A 20,840-nucleotide genomic window follows, 5' to 3' on the forward strand; every position below is an offset into this window, starting at 1 on the left:
GGGCTGTGATCCGCACAATTAACCCCTCAGGTGCCGCACCTGAAGGGGTTAATTGTGTGCATCATATCCCCCTGTAAGAGATCAGGGGCTGCCAGGCAGCAGGGGGCAGACCCCCCTCCCTCCCCAGTTTGAATATCATTGGTGGCCAGTGCGGCCCCCCCTCCCTCCCTCTATTGTATATCATTGGTGGCCAGTGTGCGCCCCCCCTTTCCTCTATTGTATTTATATCATTGGTGGCACAGTGTCCGCCCCCCCCCCTCCCTCTATTGTATTTAGGCCCCCCTCCCTCCCTCTATTGTATTTATATAATTGGCGGCACAGTGTGCGGCTCCCCTCTCCCCCCTCCGATCATTGGTGGCAGCGGAGAGTTCCGATCGGAGTCCCAGTTTAATCGCTGGGGCTCCAATCGGTAACCATGGCAACCAGGACGCTACTGCAGTCCTGGTTGCCATGGTTACTTAGCAATATTAGAAGCATCATACTTACCCGCTGGCTGCTGCGCTCTCTGTGACCGGCTGGGAGCTCCTCCTACTGGTAAGTGACAGGTCTGTGCAGCGCATTGCTTAATAATCTGTCACTTACCGGTAGGAGGAGCTCCCAGCCGGTCACAGACAGCGCAGAAGCCAGCAGGTAAGTATGATGCTTCTAATATTGCTAAGTAACCATGGCAACCAGGACTGCAGTAGCGTCCTGGTTGCCATGGTTACCGATCGGAGCCCCAGCGATTAAACTGGGACTCCGATCGGAACTCTCAGCTGCCACCAATGATCGGAGGGGGGAGCGGGGAGGCCGCACACTGTGCCACCAATGATATAAATACAATGGAAGGAGGGAGGGGGGGCTGCACACTGTGCCACCAATGATATAAATACAATAGAGGGAGGGGGGGGGCGCACACTGTGCCACCAATGATATAAATACAATGGAAGGAGGGAGGGGGGGCTGCACACTGTGCCACCAATGATATAAATACAATGGAAGGAGGGAGGGGGGGCTGCACACTGTGCCACCAATGATATAAATACAATAGAGGGAGGGGGGGGGGGCGCACACTGTGCCACCAATGATATAAATACAATGGAGGGAGGGGGGGCCGCACTGGCCACCAATGAAATTGAAACTGGGGAGGGAGGGGGGTCTGCTGCCTGGCAGCCCCGGATCTCTTACAGGGGGCTATTATACGCACAATTAACCCCTTCAGGTGCAGCACCTGAGGGGTTAATTGTACGGATCACAGCCCCCTGTAAGAGATCGGGTGCTGCCAGGCAGCAGGGGGCAGTCATGTACACAGTTCGTAGTATATTCTAACTAGAAGCATCCCCATCACTATGGTAACACCTCTGTGTTAGAATATACTGTCGGATCTGAGTTTTCACGAATTGAAAACTCCGCTCTGAAAAAGCTTTTATGTAGACGGATCTTCGGATCCGTCTGTATGAAAGTAACCTACGGATCACGGCCACGGATGCCAATCTTGTGTGCATCCGTGTTTTTTCACGGACCCATTGACTTGAATGGGTCCGTTAACCGTTGTCCGTCAAAAAAATAGGACAGGTATTTTTTTGACGGACAGGATACACAGATCACGGAGGCGGATGACAAACGTTTGTCATTTTCCGAGTTTTCAACTGACCCATTGAAAGTCAATGGATCCGCAGAAAATCACGGAAAATGGAACAACGGCCACGGGTGAACACAGCGGTCGTGTGCATGAGGCCTAATGATGTGATCCTTCCTATATGTCATCATAGCTGAGTAGCCTGACAGGAAAACTCCACTAATATGTACCATATGCAAGTGCCAGAGTGTAGCATGCTAGTGCCCTCCCCCCAGGCAGCTCTGAAAGTGGTGACAATCAGTCCAGCTCACATTCTAGGACTGGTTGTGTGCAGCCATTTTAAATCCTTTCCAGAGAACCCTTTTAAAAGGAATCTGTCACCATGATTCTGGATTATTAACTGCAGTAATACATACGCAGTACTGCAGAAAAGGAGTCCAGGTTGCTATTTTTTATTTTCCTGCCGTACGAATCATGTATTATAGCAGATAATAGTCCAAGATCGTAGTGATAGATTCTCTTTAAACTAGTGATGATTGAATCTGGTTCACCCTGCTGTGGACGAACACGATTCATTCATCTGCATCTATTCATTATCATACCTACCTATGTATGTGCATTAAAATATATTGCCTCTGATGAGGCTCTTTCAAGACAGCTTTCGTTAACAGGAGACTTCATTAGTCTTGTGCATGCGCCGCCACTGTAAATGGTGGCACATGCATAAATGTATTTCAGCACGAATCAGAACCTGAATTTGTGGCGTACGCCACAATCATTAATGAATCTGGTTTTGGATTAGTTGGGAAAAACTTTTATGCATGGGCCGCTACTTACAGCACAAGACTAGTGAATTCTTGGGTCAACGATGGTCATCTTAAATGAGGCAATACATTCTAATGAATATACGGAGAGAGGGATAATAATGAATGGGATGCAGATGAACAGATCCAAACCAGATTCACGTATCACTACTGAAGTACTTGTTCACACGACCGTGTGCAGTCCATGCCCGTGCTGTGGACTGCAAATTGCGGTCTGCAATGCACGGGTACCAACCGTGGGCCAGCCGCATGCGGATCGCGGGCCCATTCACTTGAATGGGTCCGCGATCTGTCCGTTCAGCGAACAGAGTAAGTTCTATCTTTTTGCGGTGCGGAGGCATGGAACGGAACCCCAGGAAGAACTCTGTAGTGCTTCCGTGGGGTTCCGTTACGTGTTTCCGTTCCGCACCACATCTCCGGATTTGCGGACCTATTCACGTGAATGGGTCTGCATCCGTGATGCAGAACGCACACAGCCGGTGCCCCATGTATTGCCTACCCGCCGTGTGAATGAACCGTAAACAAAAGTGAGTGAGCCAAATCCGTAATGGGTCCATTTCACTGATTATATAAATGTGTTTGATTTTAATAGAATATAAGACCGGCATTTTAGACTCTGGTCTTCATAAAGCCCTAAGCTGGTGGTGGATCCGCTGAAGTTATGAAGAGGCGAGGCATCTCCCTAACTTCGGCGCATCCTGCGCCTGTTCTAAATGTAAGAGAGCTTAGACCTTTTACTACGCCTAAAACGGGCATATAAAATGCCTGCCCACGCCACACCCACAATTTTAGACCTGGTGTGAGCGGGGTGAAGTCGCAGATAGGCGTATTTCAGTATAATAAATGACCCCCTAGGTTGAGTACAGTAGTATTTTAAAACACTGGATTGCCCCAGAAGACCATTTTTCTATTGAAATATATACACTATTTCTGTAAATTCATCTTATTACGGTACTTATCTTGTACTGTTTCTTACTTACATTATGGGGAAGATTTATACAAGTGGTGTAAAGAAAAACTGGTTTAGTGGCCCATAACAACCGATCAAATTCCGCCATACACTTTTCAGAGCTCCTTTAGAAAATTAAAGGATCAATCTAATGGCTTGCTGTTTCTTTACACCACTTTTGATAAATCTCTCCCTGTTTCCATTTACTGACAACAAGCAGAGTTATCGAAAGCATTTGAGCCTGTCACCCTGAAAATGCAGTGTAATCTGCAGGCAGCAACTTATAGAGCAGGAGAAGTTGAGCAGGTTGATGTATAGTTTTGTGGGAAAAGATTTAGATATTCTTCCCCTAAACCTCAGCTCCATCTGTGCTTTGCAGTCCTGCGGGTGGTTCTATCAGCGACGGTCATGCAGGGTTAGCTGCCAAAGCTGTTAATCAGCAAGTAGAAAGAGCACGTTTTAAGTGAATACATTTTAGTTTTCCTGTATCTTTTCCCACAGTACTTTATAGACGCATGAGAAGACGACTTTGGGGGACATTTATCAAGACTGGCATTCCCATACCTGCGCGCAAGTGAGACGTGCCTAATTTATTTATAAGTTAGGCAAATTTATGGCAGTCTGTGCACCAGAAACAAATCTACACCAGCTAAAGGCGGGCACAAACTTTAACTATAACTGACGCCCGCTTCGAGCATAAGTTATGGTAAATGTGTCAGGAAGCACCTCCCAGTGAGCCAGCCCCTTTATGTGTGTGAGAGTTTAAAGGGGTTCTACATCTTTTTCTTACTAATGACCAGGATAGGTCATCAGTATCTGATCGGTGGGGTCCAAGACCCAGGACCTGCGCCGATCAGCTGTTTGAGAAAGCAGTGACGCTCGCAGTAGCACAGCAGCCTTCTCTCAGCTCACTGCAGACTAGTCACGACTATGTTACATGGCCTGGGCGCAGCTCAGCTCCATTGAAGTGAATGCACCCAGGCTACGTGACATGGTTGTGACGTCACTAGTCTGCAGGAGTCGGCGAGAAGGCCGCAGCGCTACTGCAAGTGACAATACTTTTAAACAGGCCAATTATCGATAATGAGCGTTCTAAAGAAAAGTGGTTAGCAATAATCTTCCCAAATATCGGGCAGTGTAAGCGTCCGTTCACACGTCTGCAACCGTTCCGCAATTTTGCGGAACAGGTGCGGACCCGTTCATTTTCAATGGGGCAGGAATGTGCTGTCCGCATTTGCAGGTCTGCACTTCTGTTCCGCCAAAAAATAGAACATGTCCTATTCTTGTCCGCAATTGCGGACAAGAAAAGTTATTTTCTATGAGAGTGCCAGTGATGTGCGGTCCCCAAAATGCGGAACGCACATTGCCGGTGTCCGTTTTTTGCGGATCCGCAAAACACATACGGAGTCGTGACCGGACCCTAAGGGGGCCTTAAAGACAATGACCCATGTTGGATGAGGATCATGTAGTGTAAATGATACCATTGTATTGATAAAGCTTGTTCAACGTTTGTGAAATCGATGGTCGTTATTGATTTATGGTAATGTAAGGTACATCCTGTGATTTTTCATGCAACGTAAATGATGTAAAAACGGGCGTCTTTTATGTAAATTGTTGCTGTCTAAATATAATGAATGATCCTCGATTAAACGAGTAAATCATCACGCGAGAACGAATTTGTACATGATGATAATTTTTATGGGAAAATGATGGCAATACATCTGATGCTTAAAAATCTCTCCATCCAACTGTTTTATTGTTCCTTGCTGGAAGTGGTACCAACTTTCTTCATTTCTTCACATGTTTACCAGCAAAATAATATGACTATATTACTTTGAAACTAAGCATGTCATATTTTGTTACTGCTAAAAGTATTATTATAAAAATTATTATATTTTTTTTTTTTTTTAGTCATGACCGAACAATGCAAGATATCGTTTACAAATTGGTGCCAGGTCTCCAAGAAGGTAGGTTATCCTTTGTAGCTTCCACTGGGATCATTTCATCGTTGTTAGTCATAGGTTTGCACAATTTTAAAAGAAAATGGGAGCATTTGACATGCTGCTGTATTTTCTCCATCCAAAAACCGTACAGTGACTGAACTAAAGACATCCTGATGCATACTGAACGGATTGCTCTCCATTCAGAATGCATTAGGATAAAACTGATCAGTTCTTTTCCGGTATTGAGCCCCTAGGACGGAAGTCAATACCGGAAAAGAAAAACGCTAGTGTGAAAGTACCCTTAAATGGCACTCCCTGTATAATGCAGAGCTGCACAGGAACTCTGTTGCACAGGCAAAGTATCCAGCAGTAATAAAATCATGTACTTTTTGTGTATTCAATAATTAAAATCCAGTTGTGCACCTAATTTAATGCTGACGCTTTTCGGACCATAGTGTAGACAGGAGAGACAAAGTATATGCCAAATCCAGTAAAAACCGTACGATGGCAAAATATAGCATTATTGTACAGTTTTAAAAACAAAAACACACTCTGGGGGTCTCAAAGATATATATATATTCCCCCCCCCCCACACACACACACACACACACACACACACACACACACACACACACACACACACACACACACATATAATCAGTAAAGAGGTCCAGAAGATAAGCCAATGGATCAGATATGTAAAATACAATGGAGAGATGTCAAATAAAAATCTATATAACAAATCTATCCAATTAAATAGCTCATGATGTGCAAAGAAAAAAGGGGTAAAAGTATATAAAAATAATCGAGGATAATCATTACAAATGTGACATCACATGATTCAAAGATAAGTGCAGTGTGCAAAATCTCCACTGTATGAGAATAATACAATACGACCTGTAACAATAAGGCAAAGACTTTAAACCCCACGCGTATCGCTGTCACAAATCATACAGCTTCATCAGGGGACTCCTTAGTCATAGCATACATTTCTAGGCTGCATTAATAGGGACCTAGATGTAACAGTGCACTTTATCAGCTGACATTTGTATCAATTGGAATTGCGCACATAAAATTGAGAAACGATGATTAGTTTAAATATTAAAATGGTCCATTTGGGAAGATTTTCTACTAATGTGTAAGTGCAGCTTTTCAGTTTTACTGTAATTTAATAGTGTGTTGAAATAAAGTTTTGAGTTCACCATGCCATACTGGCATATTAAAGGCATGCTATAACCACACAAATAATACAGCTTTTTGCATTTTGTCAGTACGCCAAAGGTGTGTGTATTTTTCAGTGTGTAAGTAGCCATACAGCGCCATATGTCAGCCATTGGCCTCAGCAATAGTACATAATATTATAAGAGCGTTGTTTCTAACTAGGGATGAGTGAATTGACTTCGGATGAAACATCCAAAGTCGATTCGCATAAAACTTCGTTCCAATACTGTACGGAGCAGGAGCTCCGTACAGTATTAGAATGTATTGGCTCCGATGAGCCGAAGTTATTGCTTCGCAAAGTCTTGCAAGACTTTGGGTAATACATTCATAAATTAATTTCTACTGTAAAAAAACATTTCCCAAAGGCCCCATGCACACGGCCGTGTTTCACAGCCGTGTGCGGGCCGTGGAACCGCGGCCTGGGTCCCTCCTGAGAGCAGGAGCGCACGGTGTCACTGGTTGCTATGACGCCGTGCGCTCCCTGCTGCCGCCGCAATACAGTGATACACTGGTATGGTCTATACCAGTGTATTACTGTACTGTGTCGGCAGCAGGGAGCGCACGGCGTCATAGCAACCAGTGACGCCGTGCGCTCCTGCTCTCAGGAGGGATCCAGGCCGCGTTTCCACGGCCCGCACACGGCTGTGAAACACGGCCATGTGCATGGGGCCAAACTCTGGTTTGGTTCCAAGTCGATTCGCTCATCCCCATTTCTAACGTTCTGTAAAACTCTTATTGAACATCACTTTTTATGCAGCTATTTGCTGGAGTTTTTAGCTCTATTAATTACAATTATGTTGATTGACTCTTCTTGCAATTATTTCATATTGGACATCTTTTTACTCACAGCCGAAATCCGTAAGCAGAGGGACTTCTATCACAAACTTGGAATGGAGGTGCCTGGGGACATCAAAGCAGAGATGTGTGCGGCTAAGCAGCACGTAGAAGCTGTACGAAATGGTATGATTCATCTAATTAACAGTATTATCAGTGTTTTGCATCACAGTTAAACGGACACTTCTATCAGAAAGGGATGTTTTTAACTTAGTATTAATAGAAAACTTTTTTTTTTTTTTTTTTTTTTTTTAGAAGTTCTTGCTGTTTTTCTTTTTCATTACGGCAGTACCACTGAAAATTAAATACATAATATTGTCCTTCTGTAGCAGTTAGCACAGAGATAACTTCTGTTTAGACAGGTAGCCCATTTTTCTGCTGCTGTGAAGGGAAGAGGTTATCTGACCAATTTCTGTCCAATCAGACTAAGAGTTGGTGTGTGTATAACAAAAAGATTTGTGAGTGTAAGCGGCCATCTGACCAATGATTGGTCAGAAGATCTGTCAGCTAATACAGTTGGCTTAATACAGTCCTTTAGTATTATAGTAGATTACATTTTGGTAATCAGAGCTATATTGTTCTCCTGATAGGACTAGATAAAGATGCCTAAAGAAGAGCATGTGCACTTCTCGGTGTGATGTATGGGCTCTAATTAAGTCATTTATCCCCTTCTCTCTTTGGTCGGAGTGATTTAGCACAGCAAACAGCCTTGCTTGACTTTTTCAAAGTCCAAACAAAGGAGGACGCTAAAAGCCAGGACAGGAAGTAGTCTACAAGGAATGACTGCAAAAAATGATATCCAGAAAACAATTTGGCAGTTTGAATATTCACATACAGTTGCAAGAAAAAGTATGTGACCCCTTTGGAATGATATGGATTACTGCACAAATTGGTCATAAAATGTGATCTGATCTTCATCTAAGTCACAACAATAGACAATCACAGTCTGCTTAAACTAATAACACACAAAGAATTAAATGTTACCATGTTTTTATTGAACACACCATGTAAACATTCACAGTGCAGGTGGAAAAAGTATGTGAACCCTTGGATTTAATAACTGGTTGAACCTCCTTTGGCAGCAATAACTTCAACCAAACGTTTCCTGTAGTTGCAGATCAGACGTGCACAACGGTCAGGAGTAATTCTTGACCATTCCTCTTTACAGAACTGTTTCAGTTCAGCAATATTCTTGGGATGTCTGGTGTGAATTACAGGACGGCCACTCCTAGGGAGAGTAGCAGCAGTGCTGAACTTTCTCCATTTATAGACAATTTTACTTTTATAACCATTTACAGCTTTATGCAAGTCAACAATTCTTAATCGTAGGTCTTCTGAGAGCTCTTTTGTGCGAGGCATCATTCACATCAGGCAATGCTTCTTGTGAAAAGCAAACCCAGAACTGGTGTGTCTTTTTTACAGGGCAGGGCAGCTGTAACCAACACCTCCAATCTCATCTCATTGATTGGACTCCAGTTGGCTGACACCTCACTCCAATTAACTCTTGGAGATCTCATTAGTCTAGGGGTTCACATACTTTTTTCCACCTGCACTGTGAATGTTTACATGGTGTGTTCAATAAAAACATAGTAACATTTAATTATTTGTGTGTTATTCGTTTAAGCAGACCGTGATTGTCTATTGTTGTGACTTAGATGAAGATCAGATCACATTTTATGACCAATTTGTGCAAAAATCTATATCATTCCAAAGGATTCACATACTTTTTCTTGCAACTGTACATGCCGACCCATTAATTTTTATGGGACAAAAAAAATTAGTCATGTACATGGGGCCTTACTTGCATGGAAATAAGAATTCCAAAATCAATGCTACTAACAGATATAAAAAAGAACATACTGTAGCACATTTCTAGGTATGCTGCTACTTAGGTCCTGGTCACTTATGTTATCTATAACATTATTTCTGTCTGTTAACACTTTTTTCCCCCCTATAGTTCTCTAATGGGTGATGAAAGCAGACTGATCATTTAAAATACTCTGTCACTGTGCTTTGCACTATGTGTGCTCTGATCAGTCCATTGCATTATGACATTTTACCTCAACTTTCTTAGTTTAGTTAGCACTCTCCACAATCCATGTCCAGTTTTCTGTGTTTCCATCTCTCCCTATCTGATAATTACTATAACTATATTGAGAATAGTGGATTCAGATCACAACAAGAAATCTTTACAGAACTAAGTAACTTAAAAGGTTTGGGTTTTTTTTTTTGTTAGTTTTTGAACTATTTGGTGCTTCAGTCCCACCACTTGCTATGTAAATTAGTGTTATATACTATAATATAGTAGCATTGAGTAATTATTTTTACACAGATCTGGTAGACATAACATGTACTGCCATTGGACACTCCCATTACAAAGTGCACTTCAAATTTTTTTATATTCAGTAAAATAAATCAATTTTTAAGCATTTTTAGCTGTTTTTCTTTTTTCATTTCATGACTAGGGCTAAGCCAATGAAAACTAAATACAATTATTATCCTTCTGTAGCTGTCAACACAAATAGGACCTTCTATATAGATACTGTAGCTAATCCAATGTCAGTTTACTGCTGCTATGAGGGGAAGATGTTATCTGCAAGGTAATCCTCATTATTATTATTATTTGAGTTGTAGAATTGGGATAACAGTATGACATCTCTATTGTTCTCTTGATAAGCGTAGATAAAGATCCCCACAGAAGAGCACTCCATTGATTAGTCGAATGTGTGATGCTCTAATTGAGTCACTCACTTTTCGCTCTCTGGTTGGAATGGTGTGACTGAGAAAGACGAGCAAGGCTGTTTGCCATTAGAAAGATTAAAGGCCTCTTTACACTGCTCGATGAGGCAGATAATTGTTGGTAAGGAAGATCTCCTTCCCGATAGACGAGCAAGGCTGTTTGCCATTAGAAAGATTAAAGGCCTCTTTACACTGCTCGTTGAGGCAGATAATTGTTGGTAAGGAAGATCTCCTTCCCGATAATCGCCTGCTCATCAGTGGAGGTATACATTTTACATGCAGCATTCCCCTCCACAGTACGGGGAAGAGCTATTGCTAATGCCATTGCTCGTCCCCATAGAGAATCATTGTTTGTGGGCAGCAGAGTTCTGCTTAGATGACACGATCTGCTGCCCTCAAATGTTAATTTAGGTGACTGAACCAAGGATCTTTTACCTGATAAACAAGCTTTTTGCATGTTCATTAGGTAATCTGTGGCACCTTTAAACATCTATATGTAGTGATCTCAATTAATTCAATAAAAAAAAAAAAACATCCACCCGTTTACTTAAAATATTCACATATTCAGTAGGTTGTTAGTATGCAATTAAAAATGATGGCGGTGTGTAAAGACTATGGAATCTCAGATCAGTTTCTCTCCCCCCCCCCCCCCCCCCCCAGTAATTACCAATTTTAACGATATGTCTTCTGCAGCCTTCACATATATTACAGGCTGCTCAGTCCTGTTCTGAGTGAAATGCGTAAGACAAGCTCTCTGACGGCTCGCTCTGTAGCACTTATTTCTGCTCTCCTGAACAACCTTTTAAGATAACATCTTTACTACCAAATAAAATAAACTTAATTTAAAAAGAGGTCCACAGAAAAGATTTTTCAGGATCGCAGAGATGAGGGCCACAGAGTGATCTGTCAGCTCCTCTGACAGTGCAAAAGTGTCCACAGCCTTTAATGTATACACTATATGGACAAAAGTATTGGGTCACTTACATATTACACCTACAGAAGCTTTTATGATCTCCCCTAGGCATTAATATGGAGTTGGTTCCCCTTTTGGAGCTAAAACGGCTTCCACTCTTCTGGGAAGGCTTTCTACAAGGTTTTGGAGTGTCCATTCATCCAGAAGACCATTTGTGAGGTCAGACACAGAGGGCACAGCTCTACATTTTAGTTCATATAAGCTCGGCGGGGTTGAGTTCAGGGCACTGTGTGAGTCAGTCAAGTTCTTCCACATAAAACTCACCCAACCATACCTTTTATGGATGATAATGTCCAATAAAAGGATATCCAGCAATCGCTTGTAAGATTAAAATCTTGTACGTTTATTCACATAGAACATGGGCCCTGGTTTATCATTTCCCTGTGGATTCTATGGCCCCTCTGCCCCTGTGTGGCATAAAGTACACCAACACAGCAAAACGGACTTCAGATATTCCCCTCATGATAAATTTCACCCAGTGTGTATACATCATGATGCAGACACTTTTCGGACCTTACACAGGCCCTCAATCATAGCTTAAAATACAGAACAGAATTTCACATGTGTGTGTGTGTATATATACACAGAAACTACAAGTCATTTGACTACACACCAATACTTTTTCTCCTTATAATGTCTTTCAGTTGGAGAGTTTTGCTTTGTCCATAGCAATATTAAAATAATACTCATTTACTTCAATTACCATTGAATGTTACTTCCCTAATTAATAGGTGAGTCAAAGCCTGAAGAAAATACAACTAAAGATACAACAGAAGAAAAACAAGAAGAAGACCATGACTACCATAGAAGTGATGAACAGGTATAGCCAACATGGAACTTAAAGGGAACCTGTCATGTGGATATTTGATTATCTAATTATATACAATCATTAAAGGGGTTGTCCCACTTTGCTTTTTTAATCTTATCAGCAGTAGATGTCCTGATAACTTCCTGGTTCTCAGGCAGTTGAGTGAAGGCCACGCCTCCTCATGACTCACCCTGCGTGCTCGTTCATGTGTATGAGGTCATCCACATGGAGCCGTATGTGAGGTCCCGCCCCCCCCCCCAGTATAATAAACATTGAGTGCGGCCCCCCCCCCCCAGTATAATATACATTTAGTGCGCCCCCCCCCCCAGTATAATATACATTCAGTGCGGCCGCCCCCCCCCCAGTATAATATACATTCAGTGCGGCCACCCCCCCCCCAGTATAATATACATTCAGTGCGGCCACCCCCCCCCCCAGTATAATATACATTCAGTGCGGCCACCCCCCCCCCCCAGTATAATATACATTCAGTGCGGCCACCCCCCCCAGTATAATATACATTCAGTGCGGCCACCCCCCCCCCAGTATAATATACATTCAGTGCGGACCCCCCCAGTATAATATACATTGGTGGCGCAGTGGGAAGTGCCAATGAGGGTTAAAAAAATAAATAAAAAATTAACTCACCTCCTCCAATTGTTCGCGCAGCTGCCGGTCTCCTGTTCTATCTTTAGGACCTGTGAAAGGACCTTTGGTGACATCACTGTGGTCATCACATGGTACATCATATGATCCATCACCATGGTAATGGACCATGTGATTAGCTCAGTGACGTCACCAAAGGTCCTTTCACAGGTCCTAAAGATAGAACAGGAGACCGGCAGCTGCGCGAACAATTGGAGGAGGTGAGTTAATTTTTTATTTATTTTTTTAACCCTCATTGGCACTTCCCACTGCGCCACCAATGTATATTATACTGGGGGGGTCCGCACTGAATGTATATTATACTGGGGGGGGGGTGGCCGCACTGAATGTATATTATACTGGGGGGGGTGGCCGCACTGAATGTATATTATACTGGGGGGGGGGGGGTGGCCGCACTGAATGTATATTATACTGGGGGGGGGGGGGGGTGGCCGCACTGAATGTATATTATACTGGGGGGGGGGGGGCGCACTGCGCCACCAATGTTAATACAAATGCAGGAGGTGGGTGCCGGAGTGAAATAGCCGGCACCCGACCTCTATGATAGGGGGCTGCGATCAGCGGCAGTTAACCCCTAAGGTCCCGCTCCCTGTCATAGAGGTCGGGTGCCGGCTATTTGATTCCGGCACCCGCCTGCTGTATTTGCGCATGCGCGGGCGTGCGCGTACTTGTAGGAATGGAGAGGCGGCCCGAGTACTTGTTCAGCCGTTGTGCGCAGGCGCGGCACAGCGATGCGGCCGGACGAAAGAGGCCGTATCCATGGGATACAGAAAACAACAAAGGAATCGCTTTACATGATTTTTTGAATGAAAGGTAGCTTTTGGATAATAACATGGATAGGAAGATATGTTGTGTGGGGGTAAATAGATTAGATAAAACCTATTTTATGAAGTGGGACAACCCCTTTAACTACTAAAAAGTACTTTAGATGTATTGACTTAATGGTTTGACAGATGGTTACCTCATAATATACACACAAAGATGCCACATGCCGTATGCTATCGAGTAAATTGGAGTCCAGCGTGATGTCATTGAGTCCTGCGTTTATTTAATTAACAGCTATAGCCACTCCCCTGCCCACCTGCTGCTGATTCATATTGAAAATAACTGTCAATCAGCAGCAGGTAAGGCGGGAAGAGTCAGGAGCTCATAAATTTTCATGACTCATCATTATCAGCTGGAGCTTTTCAATACAAGATGTTGGCAGATTGACTGGGTCAATTAAAGAAAGTGACCCAGCATTTTGCTAAGAGAATCAGTCACTTCTTTATATTGCCCTTAGTTAGGACACCATAAAACAGGTAACAGGTTCCCTTTAATTTTATAAACTATTTCACTTCCAAGTGATTGTGGTTTATTTTTGCACTTTACAGGACTTAGGCTAGCTTAATAGGCTATAAATGTGATGATTTGACGGCAATCTGAACTCTATAATAATTAGCTGAGGTCATTTATCAAACTGGTGTAACGTAGAACTGGCTTGGTTTCCATTAGCAACCAATCAGATTCCACCTTTCATTTTTGACAGCTCCTTTGGAAAATTAAAGTGACATCTGATTGGTTGCTATGCGCATCTAAGCCAGTTCTACTTTTCACCAGTTTGATAAATGACCCCAAGTGTTTCCATTTCGACATTTCACAATGGAAGGCCGCACAATCCTATGCTGTTGACCACTCATAAAATTCTAGTGAGACTGCGAATAATATAGTATTTTAGAGCTGGCAGAAAAAGGCAGGTTTATTCAATCCCCAAAATGGGTGTAGTGCCTTTTTTAAAATTGTTAAGCCAATCTTAGGATCAATTCAGCTTTCTTATCTTCTGACCCACGTATTCATTGCAGAGTGACATAGCTAATCTAATAATGGCTAAAAGGATTGAAATACCGGGGCATGTGTATAATGAGCTGCGGGGAGACACAATGCAGGTTGACATTTATGTGACCTATGTATTTGTTCAGGCCGAATGCTTTTATTCAGCAGCTTTCTATATATAGTTGGTGCTTTGAGGGATGTAAAGATGGATTTCATGAAAGACATTGATTTTGACACAAAGGAGAGTTTGCTTGGTTTGGTCAGTTTTCTTGCTCCAGTGCCACAGTGTTTCTTCGTCGAAGCTTTAAATTGTTAAAATATCGAAAGGAATGTTTTCTTGAGACGACACAGAATCTAATTTAGACCTGGAGGGATCATGAGTTTCAAAGTAATATACTAAGTAATCCACTGTTTACAGCTGCTTGAAGGGTTACTTTCATCTGCTGGACTGCAGAACCATAGGTGTGCTGCTCTGTCAGCTTTAGTTTACTTCTCCTCTTAAGTGGCACTGCATTACATCTGGAATGGCAGCACAAATTACTAAGGCATGTGTCTTCTGTGCTTTTCCCCCTTCTAAAGGTCAGTATATGCTTAGAATGCAATAGCAGCAAGTTACGCGGGCTCAAGCGAAAATGGATACGGTGCTCAGCCCAGGCAACAGTTTTACATCTCAAGAAATTCATAGCCAAAAAACTTAATCTTTCATCTTTTAATGAGGTAAGGCATAGCAATGTACATTTGCATTAAAAGGTTTCTATTTGTTTTTATAAATAAACAAAATACATCTTTCATATTAAATTCTTTGACTTTTTATAGTTTAAGTGTTAAAATGTTATTTTTATAAATTCAAAGAAAATGAAAACTTTTGTAAATGGGTTTGCCGACTTGGGAAAACTTCTGTTCATATGCTGTATCAGAACTAATTATCATAATTGAGTGGCTCTTGGATGACCCTTTTAAAAATTAGATTTGTGTCCTCAATATTTTCTTGATCAACTACAAATATGAAATACAATGCCATGTGAAAGTATTCACCCTGTAGTCTTATTTTCTTGTTTTATCTCATTGCAACTTGGAAATAAAATGGATTTTAGTTTAGATTTTATGTAATGGACCTGACAAAATAGTCCAGTGCAGTGTAAAGAAAGAAAAATATCCTGTTTAAAAATATGATAAATAAAATCTGAAAAGTTGAGTGCATATGTATTCATCCCCATTTTTGCAAACCCCCTAAATAAGGTCTGCTCCAACCAATTAAATGCCAAAGTCACATAACTAGTTAAATAGGGTCCACCTGTGTGCAATCGGTGTCACATGATCGTACTATTAAAATATAAAAATATTATTATACAGTTAGCCGCGTAACAGAATAAAAAAATCAGTGGCAGAGTCACCATTTTTTTTTTGTCACTTCACCGCCCCCAAAAAATGATGAAGGGATCCAAAGGTTATATACACTCCCGCAAAAATTGAGCCCTCACACAGCTCTGTAGACATCGATTGAAAAGTTATTGGGGTCAGAATATGGCGATGAAAAGAAAAAATTGTTTTCTCGTTCGTATCATTGGGGGACACAGGACCGTGGGTATAGCTGCTTGCTGCCACTAGGAGGCGACACTAGGCTGAAAAGTGTTAGCTCCTCCTCTGCAGGCTATACCCCCTCCAGCCTGGAGAAGCATGTCAGTTTTTAGCTTAGTGTCTGTAGGAGGCAGACCCTCCCTGCTTAATACGGGGCGACTTACTTTATTTTTATTTTTTATTTTTCCCTTTTAGGTTTTGGGAAACAATCGCCTAGCCACTCTGTCTACCTGGGGAGCGCGGCTGGTGTCTGTTTCCCTCACCACCCAACCTCCCCAAGAAGAAAAAAAGGATCCAGGGCAGCCTCGCTCCCCTGTTTTCCGCCAGCCAAGGGGTCACCTGAATCTGGTGAGACCCGCCATTCCTGTCTCCTGCCACTTTGGGTGCCAGCTGCTGAAAAGGTGACCCTGCTGGTAAGCTGATGAGAGGTGAAGGGTAGAGAATGAAGATTGGGTGAAAAGTCCAGATTAGGTGAGTATTCTCCAATTCCCTGCCAACCTCCTCCCACACCCCCTCTCCACTACGGTTTTGGGCCTCTGCGAGACCATGTCTGGGGGGGGAGCAAACACAGGGCCTGGGTCACGTATTGTGCCCCAAGTCATTTTCTCTTCAGGCACTGCGGCCTGCGCCTATTCTTTCCAGGCTGCGGGGTGGGCTCCTGTGGCCGGTAACTGCAAGCGGGCGCCTGCCGCGCTCCATTCTAGTGCCCCCTGTTCTCTGGCCCACCGGTGAGGTGGGCCGGTATGCACACCCGGGCTCCTGAAAGCGCCTCCGTTCCCCTGCCGGCTGAACGGACATCCAAGTCGACCGGGCGCCGCAAAATTTAGGCCCCGGCTTCACTTCAGGCCTACTTTTTTTTTTTTTTTTTTTTTTTTCTCTCCTCAGGCCAGGGGGTGCATTCTGTGTATCGGTCCAGGCCCCACTGTGCTCCGGTCAGCCGTGCGCCAAAACTTTAGGCCGCAACTTTAATTCCCAGGTATGTGGGAGGGGCTTCATCTGCAGCTGCAATATAGTCTGGTGGTACCTGTTAATTTAAGTGCTGTGAGGCTAAGTCCTTGCGCAGCCGCACTGAGACGGAGAAGTGCGCTTCGAGACCAAGTGCCTGCGCAGGCGTATGAAACCGAGAGCTGTGAGACAAAGTTCACGCACAGCCGCAGTAAGACGGAGATGTGCGCCCTGAGACTAAGTGTTGGCGCGTGTGCGCGGGAGCCAGAAGACCGTCTGAAAATTAATTGAAGTTCCTGTGGTTCAGCAAACTAGTGCTCATAGAAGGCAAGTCTGCAGGTTTCAGGCATGCAGCCTACACATGAGAACACACCCTCCTCCCGGATGACAGTGTTATGAGTCATAGTGACCTATCGTCTGCCCATTGGCAGGGCTGTTCTCATTATACCCATACCTTCCTTTTCCCTACACCCATTGGCTCTCAAGTCTGCTGTTAAGGTGGAGATAGCCTTTATAAGGTTATGGGGCAGCGTCTTCCCTCAAGTCTGTCCGTTACCCCTGATGAAGCCAGATTAGCTGGCGAAACATGTTGGGGGACAGTTTAGATTCTGATGCCTGTATTAGTTCTACTAATGAGTGCAGCATAATACTAGTGGAGTATACACAAGAGTGAGCATTGGTTCCCACATAGAACCATCCATAGTACAGTCGTGGCCAAAAGTTTTGAGAATGACACAAATATTAGTTTTCGCAAAGTTTGCTGCTAAACTGCTTTTAGATCTTTGTTTCAGTTGTTTCTGTGATGTATGGGCATGCTCTCAATCAACTTCTGGGCCAATTCCTGGTTGATAGCAACCCATTCTTTAATAATCACTTCTTGGAGTTTGTCAGAATTAGTGGGTTTTTGTTTGTCCACCCACCTCTTGAGGATTGACCACAAGTTCTCAATGGGATTAAGATCTGGGGAGTTTCCAGGCCATGGACCCAAAATGTCAATGTTTTGGTCCCGAGCCACTTGGTTATCACTTTTGCCTTATGGCACGGTGCTCCATCGTGCTGGAAAATGCATTGTTCTTCACCAAACTGTTGTTGGATTGTTGGAAGAAGTTGCTGTTGGAGGGTGTTTTGGTACCATGCTTTATTCATGGCTGTGTTTTGGGGCAAAATTGTGAGTGAGCCCACTCCCTTGGATGAAAAGCAAACCCACACATGAATAGTCTCAGGATGCTTTACTGTTGGCATGACACAGGACAAGCCTTTTTCCTGATGCCCCAAACAATCGGAAAGAGGCCTCATCGGAGAATATGACTTTGCCACAGTCCTCAGCAGTCCATTAACCATATTTTCTACAGAAGATCAATCTGTCCCTGATGTTTTTTTTTGGAGAGAAGTGGCTTCTTTGCTGCCCTTCTTGACACCAGGCCATCTTCCAAAAGTCTTCGCTCACAGCTGCCTGCTGTTATTCCTGAGCAAGCTCTGCACTGGTGGCACTCCGATCCCGCAGCTGAATCTGCTTTAGGAGACGATCTTGGCGCCTTGCTGGACTTTCTTGGATGCCCTGAAGCCTCCTTAACGAGAATTGAACCTCTTTCCTTGAAGTTCTTGATGATCCTATAAATTGTTGATTGAGATACAATCTTAGTAGCCACAATATCCTTGCCTGTGAAGCCATTTTTATGCAACGCAATGATGGCTGCACGCGTTTCTTTGCAGGTCACCATGGTTAACAATGAAAGAACAATGATTTCAAGCATCACCCTCCTTTTTAACAGGTCAAGTCTGCCATTTTAACCCAATCAGCCTGACATAATGATCTCCAGCTTTGTGCTCGTCAACATTCTCACCTGAGTTAACAAGACGATTACTGAAATGATCTCAGCAGGTCCTTTAATGACAGCAATGAAATGCAGTGGAAAGGTTTTTTGGGGATTAAGTTAATTTTCATGGCAAAGAAGGACTATGCAATTCATCTGATCACTTTTCATGACATTCTGGAGTATATGCAAATTGCTATTATAAAAACTTAAGCAGCAACTTTTCCAATTTCCAATATTTATGTAATTCAAAACTTTTGGCCACGACTGTACACTATATATAGGATGGTAGTGCACTAATCAGTGAAGACAGAGTTCAAGTGTGTGCCGGCGTGGGGAGTGCACCCCCTGTTGACATTACAATTACAGGGAATGTGTTACAGAACTGACAGAGCATTAGTTAGTTCTAACCCTTTCTTTATAGCTCACATTCACTTATACTTAGGAGTACTTTTAATTGAAGATAGTAAAAGTTAAGTTTTAATATCCAGGACAAGTGAGGTTATTAGCCTAAATAGGTAATTTTTTGGTGGGTTCATTTCTGTGGCGCAAATTCTTCCCGCCTAACTGTTCCCCTCCCCAAGGAGCTCACTGGCTCCGCCCCCGGTCCTCAAGGCAGTTTTAACCCTTCCTGGCCAGTTACCTCTTGAGGCCGGCACCAGATTATCCGGGGTTTCTATCTGCAGACAATGTGCCTTATTATTGAAGAATTCAGCCCCTTCCTGCCTCTTGTCCATTTGAGGCTGGGACATCAGTTTCATAAAAAATTTGCGCCCATACAGGTCCTGCCCCCCTCAGCCCACATGACTGCAGGACCACCCTGTCTGTGTACCATACTGGGCCCGTGTCCTATCCCGGACAGTGGAGGCTCTCTCCAGTTTCCCAATCCGCCCTCGGGGGCCATTTGGTTGATAATGCTCCACCTGCGCAAATCCAGTGGAGGGCATCTGAAGGATTCCGAATCCACCCTCCCGGGTCGTTTAATTGATATTTTTCCAACTGCGCAATCCAGTGGGAGACCTTTTGGAAGTTCCCAATCCACCCTCATCGGTCGTTTGGTTGATAAAGCACCACCTGCACAATCCAGTGGGCGGACATTTAGAAGTTCCTATTCCACCCCATTGGTAGTTTGGTTGATGCAGCCTGCAACTGCCATGGGCAAGATTCTGAGGGGTAGAACTGCGCACAAGCGGGCCAGAGCAGGACCTATTCCTTCTCGGTCACCTCCGCACCCCCACACTTCCTTCCTAGGGTCACGCTCAGACGCCCCTCCCTCTGGTTTGGTGAAATCAGTGATACAGACTCTGAAATGCATCCGGTGCAATCTTGCATCCATGGTAGCCAGCAGTACTTGTCGTATGCATCCCCCCTCCCTTAGGCAGAGTATTTGCACTACTACTCGATACAGTGCTTGCCTTATGCATTACTTCCTTCCATAGGTGGACTAACTGCACTAGCACTGGTTTCAGTGCCGGCCGTGGACGTTCCCCCTTCCGTAGCTGGCAGAATTGCTTCTACACTCTGTACAGTACTTTTCGTATGCATTAGCCTCTTCCATAGGTGGTGTTATGGCATTATCACTGGTTACAGTTTTTACCATATGCATTACCCCCTTACTTAGGTGCAGTAATTGCACTCCCACCGGGTACAGGATTCGCCATATGCATTTAATTCAGTTCCTGCCGTATGCATTACCCCCTTCCATAGGTGGTGTACTTGCACTACCTCGGGATACAGTACTTGCCGTATGCGTTACCTCCCTTCATAGATTACCCCCTTACATAGGTGGGGTAATTACACTACCGTTGGATACGGTTCTGACTGCCGCGCTAACCCCTTCCTTAAGCGAAGTATTGCTCTACCACTGGATGCTATTTCATCAGTCGCATTGCCACCACCATGCTTCCAGTTGCATCACCCCCTTCCACAAGTGATCCGCTAACGGGGGAATAACTAAGCATCTTTGGATGCTACAATTCAACTACGCCACAGCACTAGATGCCTTGGCTTCCTTCACAGGTATGGCGTGGCAATAGTCGGTTCCCGCTGGTCCCCTGTACTCTTCATCTAGTGGCATATGGGTATCGCCACTGGATACTGTGGCTACTTCCATATTGTATCCTTCTTTTCTTCCGGTGCTGGTTAGGGGCGCAAATATTTCAACCTCTGTCCTCTC

At 43.8% G+C, this 20,840-nt stretch overlaps 1 protein-coding gene across 2 annotated transcripts in view; it reads left to right on the plus strand.

The window, feature by feature from the left end:
* The window catches only part of PCGF3 (polycomb group ring finger 3), a 146,556-nt gene that overhangs the window by 114,105 nt on the left and 11,611 nt on the right, over nucleotides 1–20,840 (plus strand). For both annotated transcript variants that reach the window (XM_044285728.1, XM_044285733.1), the window contains exons 4-7: nucleotides 5,243–5,298; nucleotides 7,345–7,455; nucleotides 11,773–11,861; nucleotides 14,907–15,044. In XM_044285728.1, coding sequence (XP_044141663.1) covers nucleotides 5,243–5,298; nucleotides 7,345–7,455; nucleotides 11,773–11,861; nucleotides 14,907–15,044 — 394 coding nt within the window. The remainder of the gene's footprint in view (nucleotides 1–5,242; nucleotides 5,299–7,344; nucleotides 7,456–11,772; nucleotides 11,862–14,906; nucleotides 15,045–20,840) is intronic.

The sequence above is a fragment of the Bufo gargarizans genome, chromosome 1, assembly GCF_014858855.1.
Source record: "Bufo gargarizans isolate SCDJY-AF-19 chromosome 1, ASM1485885v1, whole genome shotgun sequence".
Classification (NCBI taxonomy): domain Eukaryota; kingdom Metazoa; phylum Chordata; class Amphibia; order Anura; family Bufonidae; genus Bufo; species Bufo gargarizans.